This window comes from Anser brachyrhynchus (genome assembly GCF_964034855.1).
Source record: "Anser brachyrhynchus genome assembly, contig: SCAFFOLD_549, whole genome shotgun sequence".
NCBI classification, from domain to species: domain Eukaryota; kingdom Metazoa; phylum Chordata; class Aves; order Anseriformes; family Anatidae; genus Anser; species Anser brachyrhynchus.
This window is the reverse complement of record NW_027663482.1, coordinates 1-16,524: the sequence shown is the minus strand read 5'-3', so window position 1 is coordinate 16,524 and position 16,524 is coordinate 1. Positions and strand designations below refer to the sequence as shown.

Sequence of the window (16,524 nt, the reverse complement as noted above, 5' to 3'; positions counted from 1 at the left end):
AAGCAAAATAATCCCTGCATTCCCTTTTTAAAGGACATGCCCAAAACGCATCTTTTAGGTCTATGACACTATACCATCTCTGCACTGGGGACAGCTGGCTTAGCAAAGTATGTGGGTTAGCTACTACAGGAAATCTGGTTATTGTTCTTTTATTGACTTCTCTCAAATCTTGGACTAGCCGATAAGAGCCATCCGGTTTCCTGACAGGTAATATAGGAGTGTTATGAGGTGACGTGCAAGGCTCCAGTAATCCCTGTTGTAGTAACCTCTTGATTACTGGGTGCAGCCCCTCCCTGCCTTCTTGAGACATTGGGTATTGTTTTACCCTGATGAGAATCTCAGGATTCCTGATAGTGACTTCAAAGGGACTAATATTTAAGCGGCTTACTGATTCGGGGGAATACCATACCTCGGGATTTATTTTTGCCTCATCCTCTACTGTGAGGGCATATAATTTAACTTCAATCCCTTTATTTTTCACCTCCAGATTAATTTTTAGCTTAATCATTAAGTCTCTTCCCAACAGGTTATATTCAGCTTCTGGTACTAATAAAAAGGATCCCGTGCAACTTTGGGCTGGGGTCGCTATTTCCACCCCTTTTATTCCTGAGACCCTAAAGGGCTCTCCTTTTGCTCCTATCACCTGTAATTTCTCCGAGGAAGGTTGACATCCCCGGGGTACCATTTGGACAGTCGATCTTTCTGCCCCAGAGTCCACAAGGAACTGCACTTCTTGATGCTGGGGACCTAACTTCAATTTTATCAAGGACTCCGTTATACCAGAAGTCCCCAGTCGATGGAGCCCCTGACTCCCCTAATCTTCTGTAAACATTCGCTCGTCTTGTAAGCGTTTTCTGCAGTCCTTTTTCACGTCCCTCCTTTTGGCAATAAAAACATTCTATTTGTCTTAGATCCCTCTGATCCCTCTGGCTCCTCGGGGGTCTTTTTCGTAGTAGCGGAACACCCATCGGGCGAGGGGGGAGCCCTTTTTGTCCTTCCCGGACCGCTGCCACTAGAATCCTGGCCTGCCTTTTCTGAGTCTCTTCTTCTCCGCGCACATACACCTTCTGAGCTTCTCTCAGCAGTTCATCCATCCTTCTATCCTGCCAATCCTCTAATTTTTCTAATTTCCGCCTGATATCCCCCCATGATTTTGCCACAAATTGCGTTTTTAACAGGGCCTGTCCCACTGGTGTACCGGGGTCCAGTCCTGAATAAAGCTGGAGATTCTTCCTTAATCTCTCCAGCCATTCTGTGGGAGTTTCATCCTTCTTCTGATATTCACTAAAGGCCTTATTTATATTTTGTCCTCTAGGGACTGACTCCCTTATACCTTGTACAATAATAGTCCTTAAATCCTGCATATGAACCCTATCTTGTTCATTTTGGTTATTCCAGTTAGGCCTCTGTAGGGGCCATTTAAGGTCTCCTGCAGGACCCTGCTGGTGTTGCTGGTCCCATATTCGCATTCCAGCCCTCCGGATCATGTTCCTCTCTTCTGCAGTGAAAAATATACCTAAAATGGCCTGGAGTTCTTCCCAGGTGTAAACATTAGGCCCCAAGAACTGGTCTACTCGCTCAGAGACTCCAAGAGGATCTTCTAATAGATTTCCCATTTCCTTCTTGAATTCTCTGACGTCTCCCGTATTTAGGGGGATGGAGACGTATCCCATGCTAGGCTGGGGCCCTCCCATTGCAATCTCTCTTAGGGGATATAGTCTACCCCCATCTTCTCGATTTCTAGTTTGGCTCCGAGTTACCCGTCTAGTACTCCGAGGGGTGTCCGTGGTCAAATCAGAATCAGTATGGTAATTCGGAGCCGTAGGGGGAGTTGGAGGTGGAGAAGGAGATAAATAAGGGGGGGGTGAAAGTGGGACTTCCTCCTCACTTCGTTCATTCCTTTTCCTCCCCCCTTTTTCTTTTAATGGGTACAAATTGGCTTGGGTCTCAGATCCTATCCATAAGTGTGCATACTCACTCTCCTCTAGGCTGAAAGGCTCCTTCGAATTCACATAAATGTTTAGAGCCTGACAGATCCAATTCTCAAGGGATCCAAACACTGGCCAATATAATGGGTCACTCCTAATTCGATTCCCACCCCAAACTTCCATACAATAATGTATCATCTTAACTTTGTCCTTACCCCGCCTAGAGGGGTAATCATTCCAATGTTTAATCATTAACCCTAACAGGCTTTCCGGTGGTATCGGGGGCAACCTAACCTTAGGTTCCGACCCACCCATGGGACCAGAAGACTTGCTCTTCTTCTGTCCCATTTTCCAGAGTGCCTTCACACGCACACAAAGACTTCACCTCCTGTTCGTGGCCCAGTCCCTCGCAGGAGGTGGGAACCGCACTACCAGGGAGTCCGCACTCGCTTCGTCCTTGATTGGACGTCTCACACAGGCACACTCTGGGATTCCCAACCCCAACCGAACGGATAACCGGCCTATACTTACTCCCTCCTGAGTCTTCGTTCGGAGCTTCGTGCACAAAGATTAAGGGGTTACCGGTTGTTTATTTACTTATCGCTGGAACTTTAGGTTCGTCGGTAGGGGTGCGTTGGCTTGGGGACCTCCAGACAGGGACCGCAGAATCAGCGGGGCGCGCCTCCCCTGGGAGGGATCCAGCCAAGCTACCACTATCCGAGTCACGGCACCAATTTGTTATAAATTAGTTTGGTAAAAATCATTCCCGACACATCGTGGGTAAGGTAGACCGAATTTTAATTTATTTGAGCAATTCAGCAAGCAGCGATAAATAAAACAGCGCTGGGCGGCCGGGGAGTCTCCTGCTCCGCCAACGGCACGCACCCCTAAGCCCACCAGAGTCTCGATTTATAGTCTTGTGGTTCCGGGTTTTTAGTGGCACATCCTGGTGTCTTCTTACACTGCAAGGCCTGTTGCTAGGGGGTCTTCGTCAGTCCTCTGGTGGTCGTGAGGATGAAGATCGTCGTCTTCCTCTGCGCTGGGGTCGTGACTTTGCTGTGTGTTCCCACGTGGGGGGGGGGAATGCCATTGTGCCCTTTTTTTGGAGCTGGTTTCTACTGCAATTGTTAACTTAACAGGAAATTCCTATACTTGTTTTTTCCTTCAACAGGATATTGGGGGTATAAGCAGTTAATCGTTGAAAACCTTCCCATCAGCAATATTTAATGAACAAACAAGGCTTTACCCATTATAACAATACTAACCCTAACCCTAAGCCTAAGGCCTAACCCCAACCCCTGTGACCCCTGACAACTAGCACTAACACTAACCCGTAACCCTAACTCCTAACCCTAACCCTAACCTTAACCCTACCCCTAAAGCTAATGGAAAAAAAAAAAAAACACTAACCCTAACCAACCCCAGTCCTAACCCTAACCCCTAACCCTAACCAACCCTAACCCTAATGGCAGTGGCCCTAACCCTAACCCATAACTCCCCCGCGGAGCCTTTACACAACCCCACACGCAACAGGACTCTGCACCTTCTCTCTTTCCAAACAACCCTAAAGGTAACCCTAACCGGAGCACCAAGCCGAACACTAAGTACGACCCTAGGCAACACGTACGGCGCCACGTTCTCTGGACTCTGTGTCCGGCATTCCCCGCAGTCCCAACATCGCCGCCCCGAAGCCCTGTGCCCTCGGTCTACACCTCCCGGAATGCTCCGCACCCAACACGGCCTCCCGGAATCGCCGTGCCCATGAACTACATCTCCCGGCATTCCCCGGACCGTCACAATGGCACCCAGAGGTCCTTCGTCCGAGAACTACGCCTCCCGGCATGCTCTGGGAATCCAACATGGCCTCCCAGAACCCCAGGCTCCCAGAACTACATTTCCCAGCTTTCCCCAGGAAATTGGGCCTCGCTGCTTGCCTTAGAACGCGTTTATTTGCCCCTGGGGGGCGTCGTGTGCTTCAGACTAGCGTTATTGCCCCGGGGGGGGGGGGGTTAATTGCCCCGGGGGGGGGGGTTCATTGCCCCCGGGGGGAGGTTAATTGCCCCCTGGGGGGGGGTAATTCCCCCGGGGCGGGGGGGGTAATGCCAGGGGCGCCGTCCCTGTGGCCCTCACTCCTCCTTGCCGGGCTGCAGCGCTCTCTCTGCCGGCGGTTTTGGGGGTCCTGCGGGAATTTGGGGGGTGGATTAGGGTGGGGGGGACAGGGCTTTGCTCCCCCCCAAGCCCTTTAACACTCCCCCCGGGTCCCACCAATCCCCCCAACCCCCCCCCCATAGGACCCCCCCCCCGCCCCCCCACCCCCTCCCTCGTTGCCCCCCCCCCCCGCACTCACCGCCGTGGCCCCCCCAGAGGCCCCTGATGACGTCCCAGGCCCAGCGCAGGAGGTTCACGAGGCAGCGGGCGCCCGCGCACATCCTGCTGCTGCTGGCAGCGCCGCGTGGGGGCGGGCACGGGGTGCCACGCAGCCCCCCCCGGCACCACAGCCCCCCTGAACCCAAAGTTCCCTGGACCCCCCCCCCCGGTCCAGCCCGTATACCAGCAGCCCCCTCCCTGTGTCGCCTCCTTGTTCCCCCACATCCCCATGTCCCCCCAACGTCCCCCCCCATACCCCCATATGTCCCCATATCCCCCCCATTACCCCCCATCCCCATATCCCCCCCCCATCCCCCCCATGCCCCCCCTATGTCCCTATATCCCCCCCATCCCCAATGTCCCCCCAATATGCCCCCATCCCCATATCCCCCCCACATCCCCCCCATGCCCCCCCCATGTCCCCATATCCCCCCCCATAACCCCCGTCCCAATGTCCCCCCATATCCCCCCACATCCCCAATGCCCCCCCCCACGTCACCATGTCCCCCCCGTTTCCCCGCCATGCCCACCCATTTCTCCCCCCTGCCCCTAATGCACCCCCATGTCCCCAATGCCCCCCCATGTCCCCCCCATACCCTCCGTCCCCAATACCCCCCCGTGTCCCCAGTGTCCCCCCATGTCCCCAGTATCCCCCCATGTCCCCCCCCCGTCCCCATGCCCCCCCCACTCACGCAGCTCCGTTCGGTCCCCGCGGCCCCGGGGCCGCCCCTTAAATGCCGGTGGCGGGGTCACGGGGCCAGGGCCCGGTGGCAGCGGTGACAGCGGTGGCATCACGGGACCGGGCAGACCGGTCCCGGTACCGGCACGGCCCTGCGGGGGTGGGGGCGGCACCAGGACCGGGACACGTGGGCACGGGGGCACGGGGACGGGGGGTCTGGGGTCAGGGGGTCTGGGGACACGTGGGGACGGGAGGATGTAGGGACAGGGGGACAGGTGGATGGTGGGGGCCGGGATGTGGGGACACGTGGGGACAGGGGGTATGGGGACAGGGCGATGTAGGGGCAGGGCGATATAGGGGCAGGGGGATGTAGAGACCAGGAGATATAGGGACCGGGGCATATAGGGACCGGGGAATGTAGGGACCGGGGGATGTAGGGACCGGGGGATGTAGGGACCGGGGGATGTAGGGACCGGGGGATATAGGGGCAGGGGGATATAGGGGCAGGGGGATGTAGGGGCAGGGGGATGTAGGGGCAGGGGGATGTAGGGGCAGGGGGATGTAGGGGCAGGGGCATATAGGGACCGGGGGATATAGGGGCAGGGGGATATAGGGCCGGGGGGATGTAGGGGCAGGGGGATGTAGGGGAGGGGGATGTAGGGACCGGGGGATATAGGGACCAGGGGACGTAGGGACCGGGGGACGTAGGGACCGGGGGATGTAGGGACCGGGGGATGTAGGGACCGGGGGATGTAGGGACCGGGGGATGTAGGGGCAGGGGGATGTAGGGACCGGGGGATATAGCGACCGGGGGATATAGGGACCGGGGGATATAGGGACCGGGGGATATAGGGGCAGGGGGATGTAGGGACCGGGGGATATAGGGACCGGGGGATACAGGGACCGGGGGATATAGGGACCGGGGGATATAGGGGCAGGGGGATATAGGGCCGGGGGGATGTAGGGGCAGGGGGATGTAGGGACCGGGGGACGTAGGGACCGGGGGATGTAGGGACCGGGGGATGTAGGGACCGGGGGATGTAGGGACAGGGGGATATAGGGGCAGGGGGATATAGGGACCGGGGGATGTAGGGACCGGGGGATGTAGGGGCAGGGGGATATAGGGCCGGGGGGATGTAGGGGCAGGGGGATATAGGGACCGGGGGACGTAGGGACCGGGGGATGTAGGGGCAGGGGGATATAGGGCCGGGGGGATGTAGGGGCAGGGGGATGTAGGGGCAGGGGGATGTAGGGACCGGAGGATATAGGGACAGGGGGATATAGGGACAGGGGGATATAGGGACCGGGGGATATAGGGGCAGGGGAATATAGGGACCAGGGGACGTACGGACCGGGGGATGTAGGGGCAGGGGAATATAGGGACCGGGGGATATAGGGACCGGGGGACGTAGGGACCGGGGGATGTAGGGGCAGGGGGATATAGGGGCAGGGGGATGTAGGGACCGGGGGATGTAGGGGCAGGGGGATGTAGGGACCGGGGGATGTAGGGGCAGGGGGATGTAGGGGCAGGGGGATGTAGGGGCAGGGGGATATAGGGGCAGGGGGATGTAGGGACCGGGGGACGTAGGGACCGGGGGATGTAGGGGCAGGGGAATATAGGGACCAGGGGATATAGGGGCAGGGGAATATAGGGACCAGGGGACGTACGGACCGGGGGATGTAGGGGCAGGGGAATATAGGGACCGGGGGATATAGGGACCGGGGGACGTAGGGACCGGGGGATGTAGGGGCAGGGGGATATAGGGGCAGGGGGATGTAGGGGCAGGGGGATGTAGGGGCAGGGGGATGTAGGAGCAGGGGGATGTAGGGACCGGGGGATATAGGGACCGGGGGATGTAGGGGCAGGGGAATATAGGGACCAGGGGATATAGGGGCAGGGGAATATAGGGACCAGGGGACGTACGGACCGGGGGATGCAGGGGCAGGGGAATATAGGGACCGGGGGATATAGGGACCGGGGGACGTAGGGACCGGGGGATGTAGGGGCAGGGGGATATAGGGGCAGGGGGATGTAGGGGCAGGGGGATGTAGGGATCAGGGGATGTAGGGGCAGGCGGATGTAGGGACCGGGGGATATAGGGGCAGGGGAATATAGGGACCGGGGGACGTAGGGACCGGGGGATATAGGGGCAGGGGAATATAGGGACCGGGGGACGTAGGGACCGGGGGATGTAGGGGCCATGGGGCCGGGTTTTTGGGGCCACATTTTGGGGTTTCGGGGCCGGATTTTGTGGTTTTGGGGCCACATTTTGGGGGTTCTGGGGCCACGTTTTGGGGGTTTGGGACCGGATTTTGCGGGTTTGGGGCCACGCCCCCCCCCGCGCTGCGAGGCCGCGCGGGTCACGTGACCCGGCCATTTCCCGCTCCCCTCCCCGCGCGGGGGCGGCTGAGTCACTTCCGGGGCGCGGGGGCGGAAGGGGGGGGGCGCGTGCCCCAACCGCGGGGGCTGAGGGGGCGTGGTGGCCTCTGCGGGGGCGGGGGGGGGACACGTGGTGGTGGAGCTGAAGAACGGCCTCAGGTGGGCCCCAAACCCCCCGGGGCCTCCCCAACCCCCCCCAGACCCCCTCAGGACCTCCATAGCCCCCCCCAGGACCCCCTTAGCCCCTCATAACCCCCCCCGGGGGGGCAAATCCCCCCCCAACTACCCCGGGGGAACAATTACGCCCCAGGCCCTCCCCCACGTCAGGAGGGGGGCCCTGGGGGCTGCACCCCCCACATCTGGGGGGCCCAGCCAAGCCCTTGTGGGGGTAGCAAGGAGGAGGGGGGCGCTTCACTGGCCCCAGTCCTCCCAGTAAGCCTCCCCAGTACTCCCAGTACCCTCCTAGTATTCCCAGTTAGCCCTGCTAGGCGCCCCTCCCAGTGCTCCCAGTTCCCTCCAGCCCAACCCCAGTCCATCCCAGTCCACTCCCAGTGCCATCCCAGTCCCCTCCCAGTCCTTCCCAGTTCTCCCAGTGCCCTCCCCACCCGCGTACCGCCGTGGGGTTACCACGGCAACAAGCGCGGGGCCGCCAGGAGCCGCGTGGCTGCGGGCCGAAGCTGATTGGCGGCCGCCTAACCAATCAGCGGCCGCCGGGGGCGGGGCCGAGCCGAGGGCTGGACGAATAAGCGCGGGGACGAGCTAAGGGCGGGAAGGAGTTACGGGCACGAAGCCGCGGGGCATTATGGGAGTTGTAGTCCGGAAGCGGGGCGGGGCTTTCATTTCCCACAGAGCCCTGCGGCGGGGGAAGATGGCGGCGAGCAGCGGGGCTGAGGCGAGCGGGGCGGCGGGGCCGGTGTCGTTCGGCTTCAGCCGGAAGGCGGAGAGGCGGCGGGTGCTGGCGGCCGGGCCTTGCGCCGAGCCCGGCGGCGACGCCGGCCCCGACACCGATTTCCTCACGGCGGTGGAGGACCGGGAGCTGCTCAGGTGCGCGTGCGCGTGGGCCGCGGGGGAGGGAGGGGGGAGCGCGCAGCGCGCGTGCGCGCCGGTTTGGGTGAAGGGAGGGGGCGAGCCTCGGAGCGAGGCGGGGCGTGGTTAACGCGCTGGCCACGCCCCCAGCGCCAGGCCGGCCCCGCCCCCTCCGAAGGAGCTGGTGATCCCGCTGCTCCCCTCCCACCGCTGGAGGAACCCCGAGCCGCCTCGCCACGCCCCCTCGGCCGCAGGCCACGCCCCCTCGGCCGCAGGCCACGCCCCCTCCGGAGACGAGGCTCCTGCCGCCGGCCACGCCCCTTCCACGACCGGCCACGCCCCCTCCGCGACAGACCACGCCCCCTCGCCGAGCCCCGCCCCCGACCCCGTTGCCGTGGAGACGCAGGCGGTACGGGAGCTGCTGGAGGGTGAGTGATGGGGGGGGGGGCGGTTTTGGGGGGGGGTCCTGGGGGAGTCGGGGGAGGGCTGAGCCCCCCCTCACCCCTGCCCCCCCCCCCCATACCCCCCCCCCCCAGAGGCACGGCAGAGCCAGGAGCAGCCCCGCGGCCCCCCCGGGCCCCCCCCTCGCCATCCCCCTGCGGCCCCCCGAGGGTGACGGCGGCGCCAGGCAGCAGCCGGTGAGGGGGGTCCTGGGGGGGGGGGGGGGGCTCCCTTCAAACCCAACCCCCGGGCCCCAAAATGCCCCCAGGACCCCCTGTGAGGCCCCCCCCACATACCCCTGGGCTCCCCTGGGGTCTTCAGAGACCCCCCTTGGGACCCCCCAGCCCCCCCTTGGGACCACCCAGGACCCCCAAACTCCCCCTTGGGACCCCCAAACCCCCTCTAGGACCCTAACTGCCCCCCCAGCCCCCCCCCCTTGGAACCCCAAACTCCCCCTTTGGGACCCCCGAACCCCCCCCCAGAACCCTCATACCCCCCCCTTGGAACCCCCCAACCCCCCCCTTGGGACCCCAACCCCCCCCAGCACCCCCTAACCCCCCCCCCCTTGCCCCCCAGGGCCCCCAGGACTACGAGGCCGTCCCGGTGGCAGCCTTCGGGCTGGCCATGCTGCGGGGCATGGGCTGGAGCCAGGGCGAGGGCATCGGGCGCACCTTCAAGAGGTACCCCCAAAACTGGGGGGGGGGCTGCGACCCCCCCGGGGAGGGGGGGGAAGCGGGGGGGGTGGGCTCGACCCCCCCCCCACATTGTTTTAGCGCCAATTTTGATGGGCTTGGTTCTTTTTAGGGTGGTGAAGCCGCTGGAGCACCGCCTGCGCCCCCGCGGGTTGGGGCTGGGGGCTGAGCCGGCCCCCCCCCGGCCCCCCCAAACCGGGGCAGCCCCCCCGGGGGGGCGACGAAGCTGGTGGGGGGGCCGGGGGGGGGCTGGCAGTGGGGGCCGACGTCCGCATCGAGGCCGGGCCCCACCGCGACATGTACGGCAAGGTGAGACCCCCAAAATGCCTCCCCAAACCCCAAAACCTTTTTGGGGGGGGTCTCGGCCCCCCCCCCCCGACACCCCCACCTTTTTTTTTGCCCTCCCCCCCCAGGTGGAGGGGCTGGACCCCGAAACCGCCCGGGCCGTGGTGCGCCTGGCGCTGGGGGGGCAGGTGGTGACGGTCAGCCAGCACAGCCTGCGGCCCGGCACCCCCCCCAGGCACCGGTGAGTCTCCCAGTGCCTCCCAGTACCTCCCAGTAGCCCCCCAGTTCCTCCCAGTATCACCTTGTCATCACCCCCTAACGCTCGGAGCCCCCTAGTAGCCCCCAAATGCCCTGATTAGCCCCCTCTAGGCAGCTTTGAGCCCCCCAGTGCCTCCCAGTAGCCTCCCAGCAGCCTCCCAGTACATCCCAGTAGCCCCGTAGCGCTTCCCAGTAATCATCTAGGGTCTCCCAGTAGCATTCCACTGTCACCCAGTAACCCCTAGAGCCTCCCATTAGCCCCCAAATGCCCCGATTTGCCCCCTCTAGGCAGCAGTGAGCCTCCCAGTAGCCCCCCAGTGCCTCCCAGTAGCCCCCCAGTACCTCCCAGTCCCCCCCCCCCAGGTCCCCCCAAGGGGAAGGAACCGCGGAGGCCGGAGGCTGAGGAGGGGCGAGAGGCCGGAGCCCCCCCCCAAAAAGGGGACAGCAAAAGGAGGCAGCCCCCCGACACGGAGAGGTGAGAGCTGGGGGGGGGGGGGGGGGGGGGGGGAGGGGGGGGCAACACAATTTGGGAGGGGGGCAACACAATTTGGGGGGGAAGTGATTTGGGGGGGGCGTCCCCAAACACTTTGTGTAACGTCTGGGGAGGGCTGTAACCCCTACGGTGTTTATGGGGGGGGGCCATGACCCTCTGCCCCCCCCCCAGTTATGCTGTGTCCCCCCCCCCAGGGTGGCGAAGCAGAGCCGGGGGGCCCCCCACTGGCTGCGGAGGGACCTGCGGGTGCGCTGCGTGGACAAAGCCTTCCAGGGGGGGCGCTTCTACAACTGCAAGGTGGGTTTTGGGGGGGGGAGCACGGCTCTACAGCCCCCCGATAGGGTATCCTATAGTCCCCCCCCCCGTAAAGCCCCTTCAGTGGGACCCAGGGGGGCAGGACGGAGGCGTCCCTGTCCCCCCATATTGCTCTTTATTGGGGTCCCAGTGCCCCATAACTGGGGGACGACACGTCTCTGCCCCCCCCCCCCCACGTAACCTCCCGCCCCCGCCCCCAGATGGTGGTGGAGGACCTGCTCTCCCCCGACACCTGCGTTTGCCGGACGGACGAGGGGCGCCTGGTGGACGGTGAGTGCTTTTTTTTTGGGGGGGGGGGGGGCACCCCAAAATTCCCCAGCCCCCCCTCTAATGCTCCCCCCCCACCCCAGGCCTGCAGGAGGCCATGCTGGAGACCGTCATTCCCCGGGGCGACGCCGACCGCGTCATGGTGGTGCTGGGCGAGCATGCTGGCAAGGTGAGCGCCCCCCCCAGCCCCATTTCCATCGCTGGGGGGGGTCCTGTTGGAGCTCCCCCCCCCAAATTTTAACCCTCCCCCCCCCAATTCCAGGTGGGCCAGATCCTGGAGCGGGACCCATCGAGGAGCCGGGCGCTGGTGCAGCTGCAGCGCGAGGCGGGCTCGAGGGTGCTGGCGCTGGATTACGACGCCATCTGCCATTTTCTGGGGGGGCACGAAGACGATTGAGACCCCCCCCCCCCCCCGGGAAAAACAAGGGCACCCACCAGCTTCCAACATGGCCGCCTCAGCTTCAGGGGGAATAAACAGCGCCAAAACAAGTTGCTGATGTCCTCGGCTTTGCGGGGACGGCCCCGTTTGGGAACCCAGGCGTCTTGGTGAGGCCCCCCCCCGGCAAAAAAAAACCTCGCTGGAGCCCCCCCGCGCCGGCTGCAGGCATAGCTGCGCGTTTGCCAGCTTCCAAGATGGCGGAGAGGGCGGCTGCTGGAGCTGCCAGCTTCCAACATGGCGCGTTGCTAGGGGCAACCGCCCTTCCCGTCCTCCTCTGCCCACTTCCAACATGGCGCGTTGCTAGGGGCAACCGCGCTTCCCGTCCGCTGCCCACTTCCAACATGGCGCGTTGCTAGGGGCAACCGCGCTTCCCGTCGTCCTCTGCCCACTTCCAACATGGCGCGTTGCTACGGGCAACCGCCCCGCCCTCCCCGCCGTTGCCATGGGCGACCGGCCTGCCTGCTTGGGTCCTCCGGCACGTGACCGGAAGGGCCGCTCTGGTCTCGGGTGCCGCCGCGACTCGATGGTTTAACGGGGCCTGGTCCCTGCGGCCTCGCCGTTACCGGGCCGGGGGGGGCCGGGAAGGGCCGGGGGGGGCCCCCAGCGACGCCCCCGCACCCCAAAAGCCCGCTCCCCGCCCGCAGCCATGGCCCAGGCCCGGGGGGTGAACAGCCTCCGCTTCAACCAGGACCAGAGTGAGTGGGCCCGGCCCCAAAACCGCCCTTTTTCACCCCCAAAACACCCCTGGACCCCAAAAACACCCCCCCGACCCCAAAACCGGCCCCCCCCCCGGACCCCAAAAATCGCCTTTTTCAGGCTGTTTCTGCGTCGCCATGGACTCGGGGGTGCGGATATTCAACGTGGAGCCCCTCATGGAGAAGGGGCACTTGGGTGAGGTGCCTCGGGGGGGGGGGAGGCGGTGTTTTGGGGACCCCCCCCCGACCCCAAAGGGTTTTGGGGTCCTCCACGGGCGTGGGGAGGGGGCTGCGGGGGCGTTTGGGGGCTCCCCAGGGCTGGGGAAGGGGATCTGGGGGGGGGTCACGAGTTGCCGGGGGGTTTTGAGGTCCCCTTGATTTTGGGGGGGGGGGGGACTTTTGGGGTGCCCACCCGCGGTGGGGAGGGGGTTGGGGGGCGTTTTGGGGTTCCTTAGGTCACGGGGTTGGGTTTTGGGGGGGGGGATTTGGGGCATTTGGGGGGAAGTTCCAATTCGAGGGGGGGTTCCTGGGGGGCATTTGCCCCCCCCCCCAGCCCCCCCCCTTTTTTGGCAGACGCGGAGCAGGTGGGCAGCGTGGGGCTGGTGGAGATGCTGAACCGCTCCAACCTGCTGGCCCTTGTGGGGGGGGGGCAGCAGCCCCAAATTCTCTGACCTTTCCGGTACGTTTCACCCCAAAACCGTTCGGAGAAGGGGGGGGGGGATTTTTGGGGACCCCCCCCCTCACCCCATTCCCCCCCCCCCCCCAGTGCTGATTTGGGACGACGCGCGCGAGGGCAAGGATGAGAAGCTGGTGCTGGAGTTCACCTTCCCCAAGCCCGTCCTCGCTGTCCGCATGCGCCATGACAAGTGAGACCCCCCCCCAAAACCCCAAATCACGGGGGGGGGCACCCCAAAAGCTGCCCCCCCCCCAAATAACCCCCCCCCCCCCAATCCAGGCTGGTGGTGGTGCTGCGCAGCCGCATCTACGTCTTCTCCTTCCCCGACAACCCCACCAAGCTCTTCGAGTTCGACACCCGGGACAACCCCCAAAGGTTTGGGGGGGGGACCCCAAAAAGGCTCCGAAATGCCCCAAAACGGGGCTCGCGTTTTTTTTTTTTGGGGGGGGGGGATTGGGGTTTTTTGGGGGTCACGTGGGTCTGTCCCCAGGGATCTGCGATCTCTGCCCCAGCCTGGAGAAGCAGCTGCTGGTGTTCCCCGGGCACAAGTGCGGGAGCCTGCAGCTGGTGGTGAGGCGACTGGGAGGGACTGGGAACGACTGGGAGGGGCTGGGGGGGCACTGGGGGGGACTGGGAGCAACTGGGAAGGGCACTGGAAGGTACTGGGAAACGAGGGTATAGAAGACGCTGGGGGGACTGGTAGAATTGGGATTTACTGGTAGGCACTGAGAGGTACTGGGAGTTACTTGGGTGCTGGGAGCTACTGGGAGACACTGGGTGGGTACAAGGAGTTACTGGGAGGGGTCACTGGGAGTTACTGGGGGGTCACTGGGAGGTATTGGGGGGTACTGGGGGCAACTGGGAGGCGCTGAGAAGCGAGGAAAGGTACAGGAGCCCCCGGGGGGCCGCTCCTGGAATCGTGCGGCCTTGGTGTGCACTGGGTGGGTACTGGGAGGCACTGGGAGGTACTGGGGTCAACTGGGAGGCGCTGGGGAGCGAGGAAAGGTACAGGAGCCACCGGGGGGGGCGCTGCTTGAATTGGTGGGCACCGGGAGCTACCGGGAGCTACTGGGGTGCAGCGGGGGTGCCCTGACCCCCCCCCGACCCCTCCCCCGTGCCCCCCAGGACCTGTCGAGCGCGGCGCCGGGCACGTCGCTGGCGCCGGTGACGATCAACGCGCACCAGAGCGAGGTGGGGTGCGCCGCCCTCAGCCCCCCCGGCGCCCTGGTGGCCTCGGCCTCGCGCCGCGGGACGCTCATTCCGCCTCTTCGACACCCAGAGCCGCGCCCGGCTGCTGGAGCTGCGCCGCGGCACCGACCCCGCCACCCTCTACTGGTACCGGGGGGGGAAGGGGGGGGGTGAGCGGGGAGGCCCGGCTCCCCGAAACGTTGGGAATTCGCCCCAAAAAAAACCGAGCGCTCTTCCCGCAGCTTGGCCTTCAGCCCCGACTCGGCCTTCCTGTGCGCCGCCAGCGACAAGGGCACGGGGCACGTCTTCGCGCTGCGCGACACGCGGCTCAACCGCCGCTCGGCGTGAGTTTCGGGGCCGATTCGTCCCGTTTCAGCCTCCCCTCCCTTTCTTAAAAATACTCATTTTTGTTAACCCCCCCCCAAAAAGCCTGGCGCGCGTGGGGAAGGTGGGCCCGGTGCTGGGCCCCTACGTGGAGTCGCAGTGGTCGCTCGCCAGCTTCACCGTCCCCGCCGAGGCCCCCTGCGTCTGCGCCTTCGGCCGGGGGGGCCGCAGCCCCAGCTCGGTGGTGGGTGAGTGTCTGGGGGGGGGGGTGTGTGGGGGGGGTACGGCCCCCGGGACCCCCCCCCACGAATTGTTTTGTGCCCCCCCCCCCCAGCCGTGTGCGTGGACGGCACCTTCCACAAGTTCGTCTTCAGCCCCGACGGCAACTGCAACCGCGAGGCCTTCGACGTCTTCCTCGACATCTGCGACGACGACGACTTCTGAGAGCCCCCCCCAAATTGATCTGACCCCCCCCCACAAATTGATCTCACCCCCCCACCCCAATTGGCTGGAGTCCCCCCCCCCAAAAAGAGCTGCAAGGAGGGCAGATGCGCGGAAAGGGGAGAGCCCCAAAATGGACCCCCCCCCCCAAATGGGAGACCCCCCCCCCCAAAATGGAGGCACTGCCCCCAAAAGGGACCCCCCCCCAAATGGGAGACCCCCCCCAAATGGGAGACCCCCCCGAAGTAGGAGACCCCCCCCCCAAAATAGGGACCTCCCAAAAAATTGAGACCGTCCCCCCCCCATTCAAAATGCCCCCCCCCTAAAATTGAGACCCCCCCCCCAAACAAAAAGGGGCCCCCAAAATGGACCCCACCCCCCCAAAATGGAGTCCCAAAACGGGCTCCCACTGCCCCAAAGTAGAACCCCCCCCCCCCGAATTGACCCCCCCATTCAAAATGGACCCCCCTGTAAAAATTGAGGCCCCAAACAAACAAAAACAGCCCCCCCCCCACCTCAAATCATCCCTCCATAAAACACCCCCCACCCCATGGACCCACCCCTTGGGTGCCCCCCCAGGTTCATGAGACCCCCCCCAAAATAAATAATTATCCCCCCCCCCCAAATGCCCCCCCCAAGCTGTTTTAATTGCGTTTATTTCTTCTCTCCGTTGTTACAAAGTGGATTAAAAACTGGGGGAGGGGGGGGCTAAAAAATTGGGGGGGGGGGGGGGGGGCGGGGGGGGGGCTCAAAAACATGCCCCCCCCACCTTGTGCCCCCTCCCCGTGCCTCAGTGTCCCCCTAAAATTAATTGGGGGGGGGGGGGGGGGGCAAAAATCCCCTTTGCCCCCCCCCAAAATTGTCCCTGGGCCCGGCCCAGCCTGGAGCCCTGGGGTTTTGGGGGGGGGGGTGGTTGTAATTCAGGGGGGGTCTTTTTGGGGTCCCCCCCCCGCGGTGCTGGTGCTGGTGGGTGGTGGGGGGGGGTTGGCACCTGTGTAGCCCTTTGAGAGTGGGGTTTTTTGGGGGGGGGGTCACGGAGAAACTCGGGGTGTCAAAAAGAGGGGGGGTCGACCCCGAACTTGAGGCGGTGCAGGAGGGCCTTGGCAGGGAACAGGACCTGGGGGGGGGAAAGGGTTAATTAGGGGGGTTAATTAAAAGGCGGGGGGGGTAATTAGGTTAATTAAAGGGGGGGGGTACTCACGGGGTGGTGCACGTAGGCCCCGCAGGGGTAGCACCAGGCCGAGAGGTCGCGCAGCCCCAGCGCCAGGGGGTGCCCCGCGGCCCCCCCGTGCTGCAGCATGTGCCCCCCCCGCGTAGCGCCCGCAGCCCACCTGCGGGGGGGGGGGGGTCAGCGGGGGGGATTTGGGGGGGTTGGGGGGGATTTGGGGGCATTTGGGGAGGTTGGGGGGGGATTTGGGGGGTTTGGGGGCATTTGGGGAGGTCGGGGGGAATTGGGGGGGGTTGGGGAGGATTTGGGGGGCTTGGGGGGGATTTGAGAGGGGATTTGGGGGAGTTGGGAGGGATTTGGGGGGGACGGGGGGGTAGGAGTATTTTGGGGAGGTATCGGGGGGTTTGGGGGCATTTGGGGGGGACTTGGGGGGGGGGTTGGGGGGCAAATCTGGGGGGGGTT

General features: G+C 64.1%; 2 protein-coding genes and 2 long non-coding RNA genes across 4 annotated transcripts; 2 read left to right on the top strand and 2 right to left on the bottom strand.

Moving 5' to 3' along the window:
• Window positions 1–3,858: 3,858 nt before the first annotated feature.
• LOC308187421 lies at window positions 3,859–5,139 on the bottom strand. Its single transcript, XR_013944677.1, has 3 exons — window positions 4,988–5,139; window positions 4,276–4,364; window positions 3,859–4,107 (listed from the first exon to the last, which is right to left on the bottom strand). It is a non-coding gene; the product is annotated as an uncharacterized lncRNA (long non-coding RNA).
• A 2,863-nt stretch (window positions 5,140–8,002) lies between these two features.
• GPKOW (G-patch domain and KOW motifs) lies at window positions 8,003–11,621 on the top strand. The gene is given in 12 exon segments (XM_080609565.1): window positions 8,003–8,398; window positions 8,531–8,810; window positions 8,917–9,018; window positions 9,398–9,501; window positions 9,626–9,710; window positions 9,712–9,822; window positions 9,927–10,039; window positions 10,304–10,531; window positions 10,744–10,846; window positions 11,065–11,134; window positions 11,215–11,300; window positions 11,394–11,621. Coding segments are annotated over 12 exon segments (1,659 nt in total). The 5' UTR covers window positions 8,003–8,156; the 3' UTR covers window positions 11,529–11,621.
• Window positions 11,622–11,953: 332 nt separating this feature from the next.
• Window positions 11,954–15,520, top strand: WDR45 (WD repeat domain 45). Its single transcript, XM_080609564.1, is given in 13 exon segments — window positions 11,954–12,265; window positions 12,387–12,461; window positions 12,839–12,906; window positions 12,908–12,944; window positions 13,032–13,131; window positions 13,221–13,308; window positions 13,310–13,316; window positions 13,432–13,511; window positions 14,067–14,201; window positions 14,203–14,276; window positions 14,372–14,473; window positions 14,559–14,701; window positions 14,788–15,520. Coding segments are annotated over 13 exon segments (1,068 nt in total). The 5' UTR covers window positions 11,954–12,216; the 3' UTR covers window positions 14,898–15,520.
• Window positions 15,521–15,533: 13 nt separating this feature from the next.
• LOC308187422 lies at window positions 15,534–16,235 on the bottom strand. The gene is made up of 2 exons (XR_013944678.1): window positions 16,096–16,235; window positions 15,534–16,011 (listed from the first exon to the last, which is right to left on the bottom strand). It is a non-coding gene; the product is annotated as an uncharacterized lncRNA (long non-coding RNA).
• Window positions 16,236–16,524: the final 289 nt, after the last annotated feature.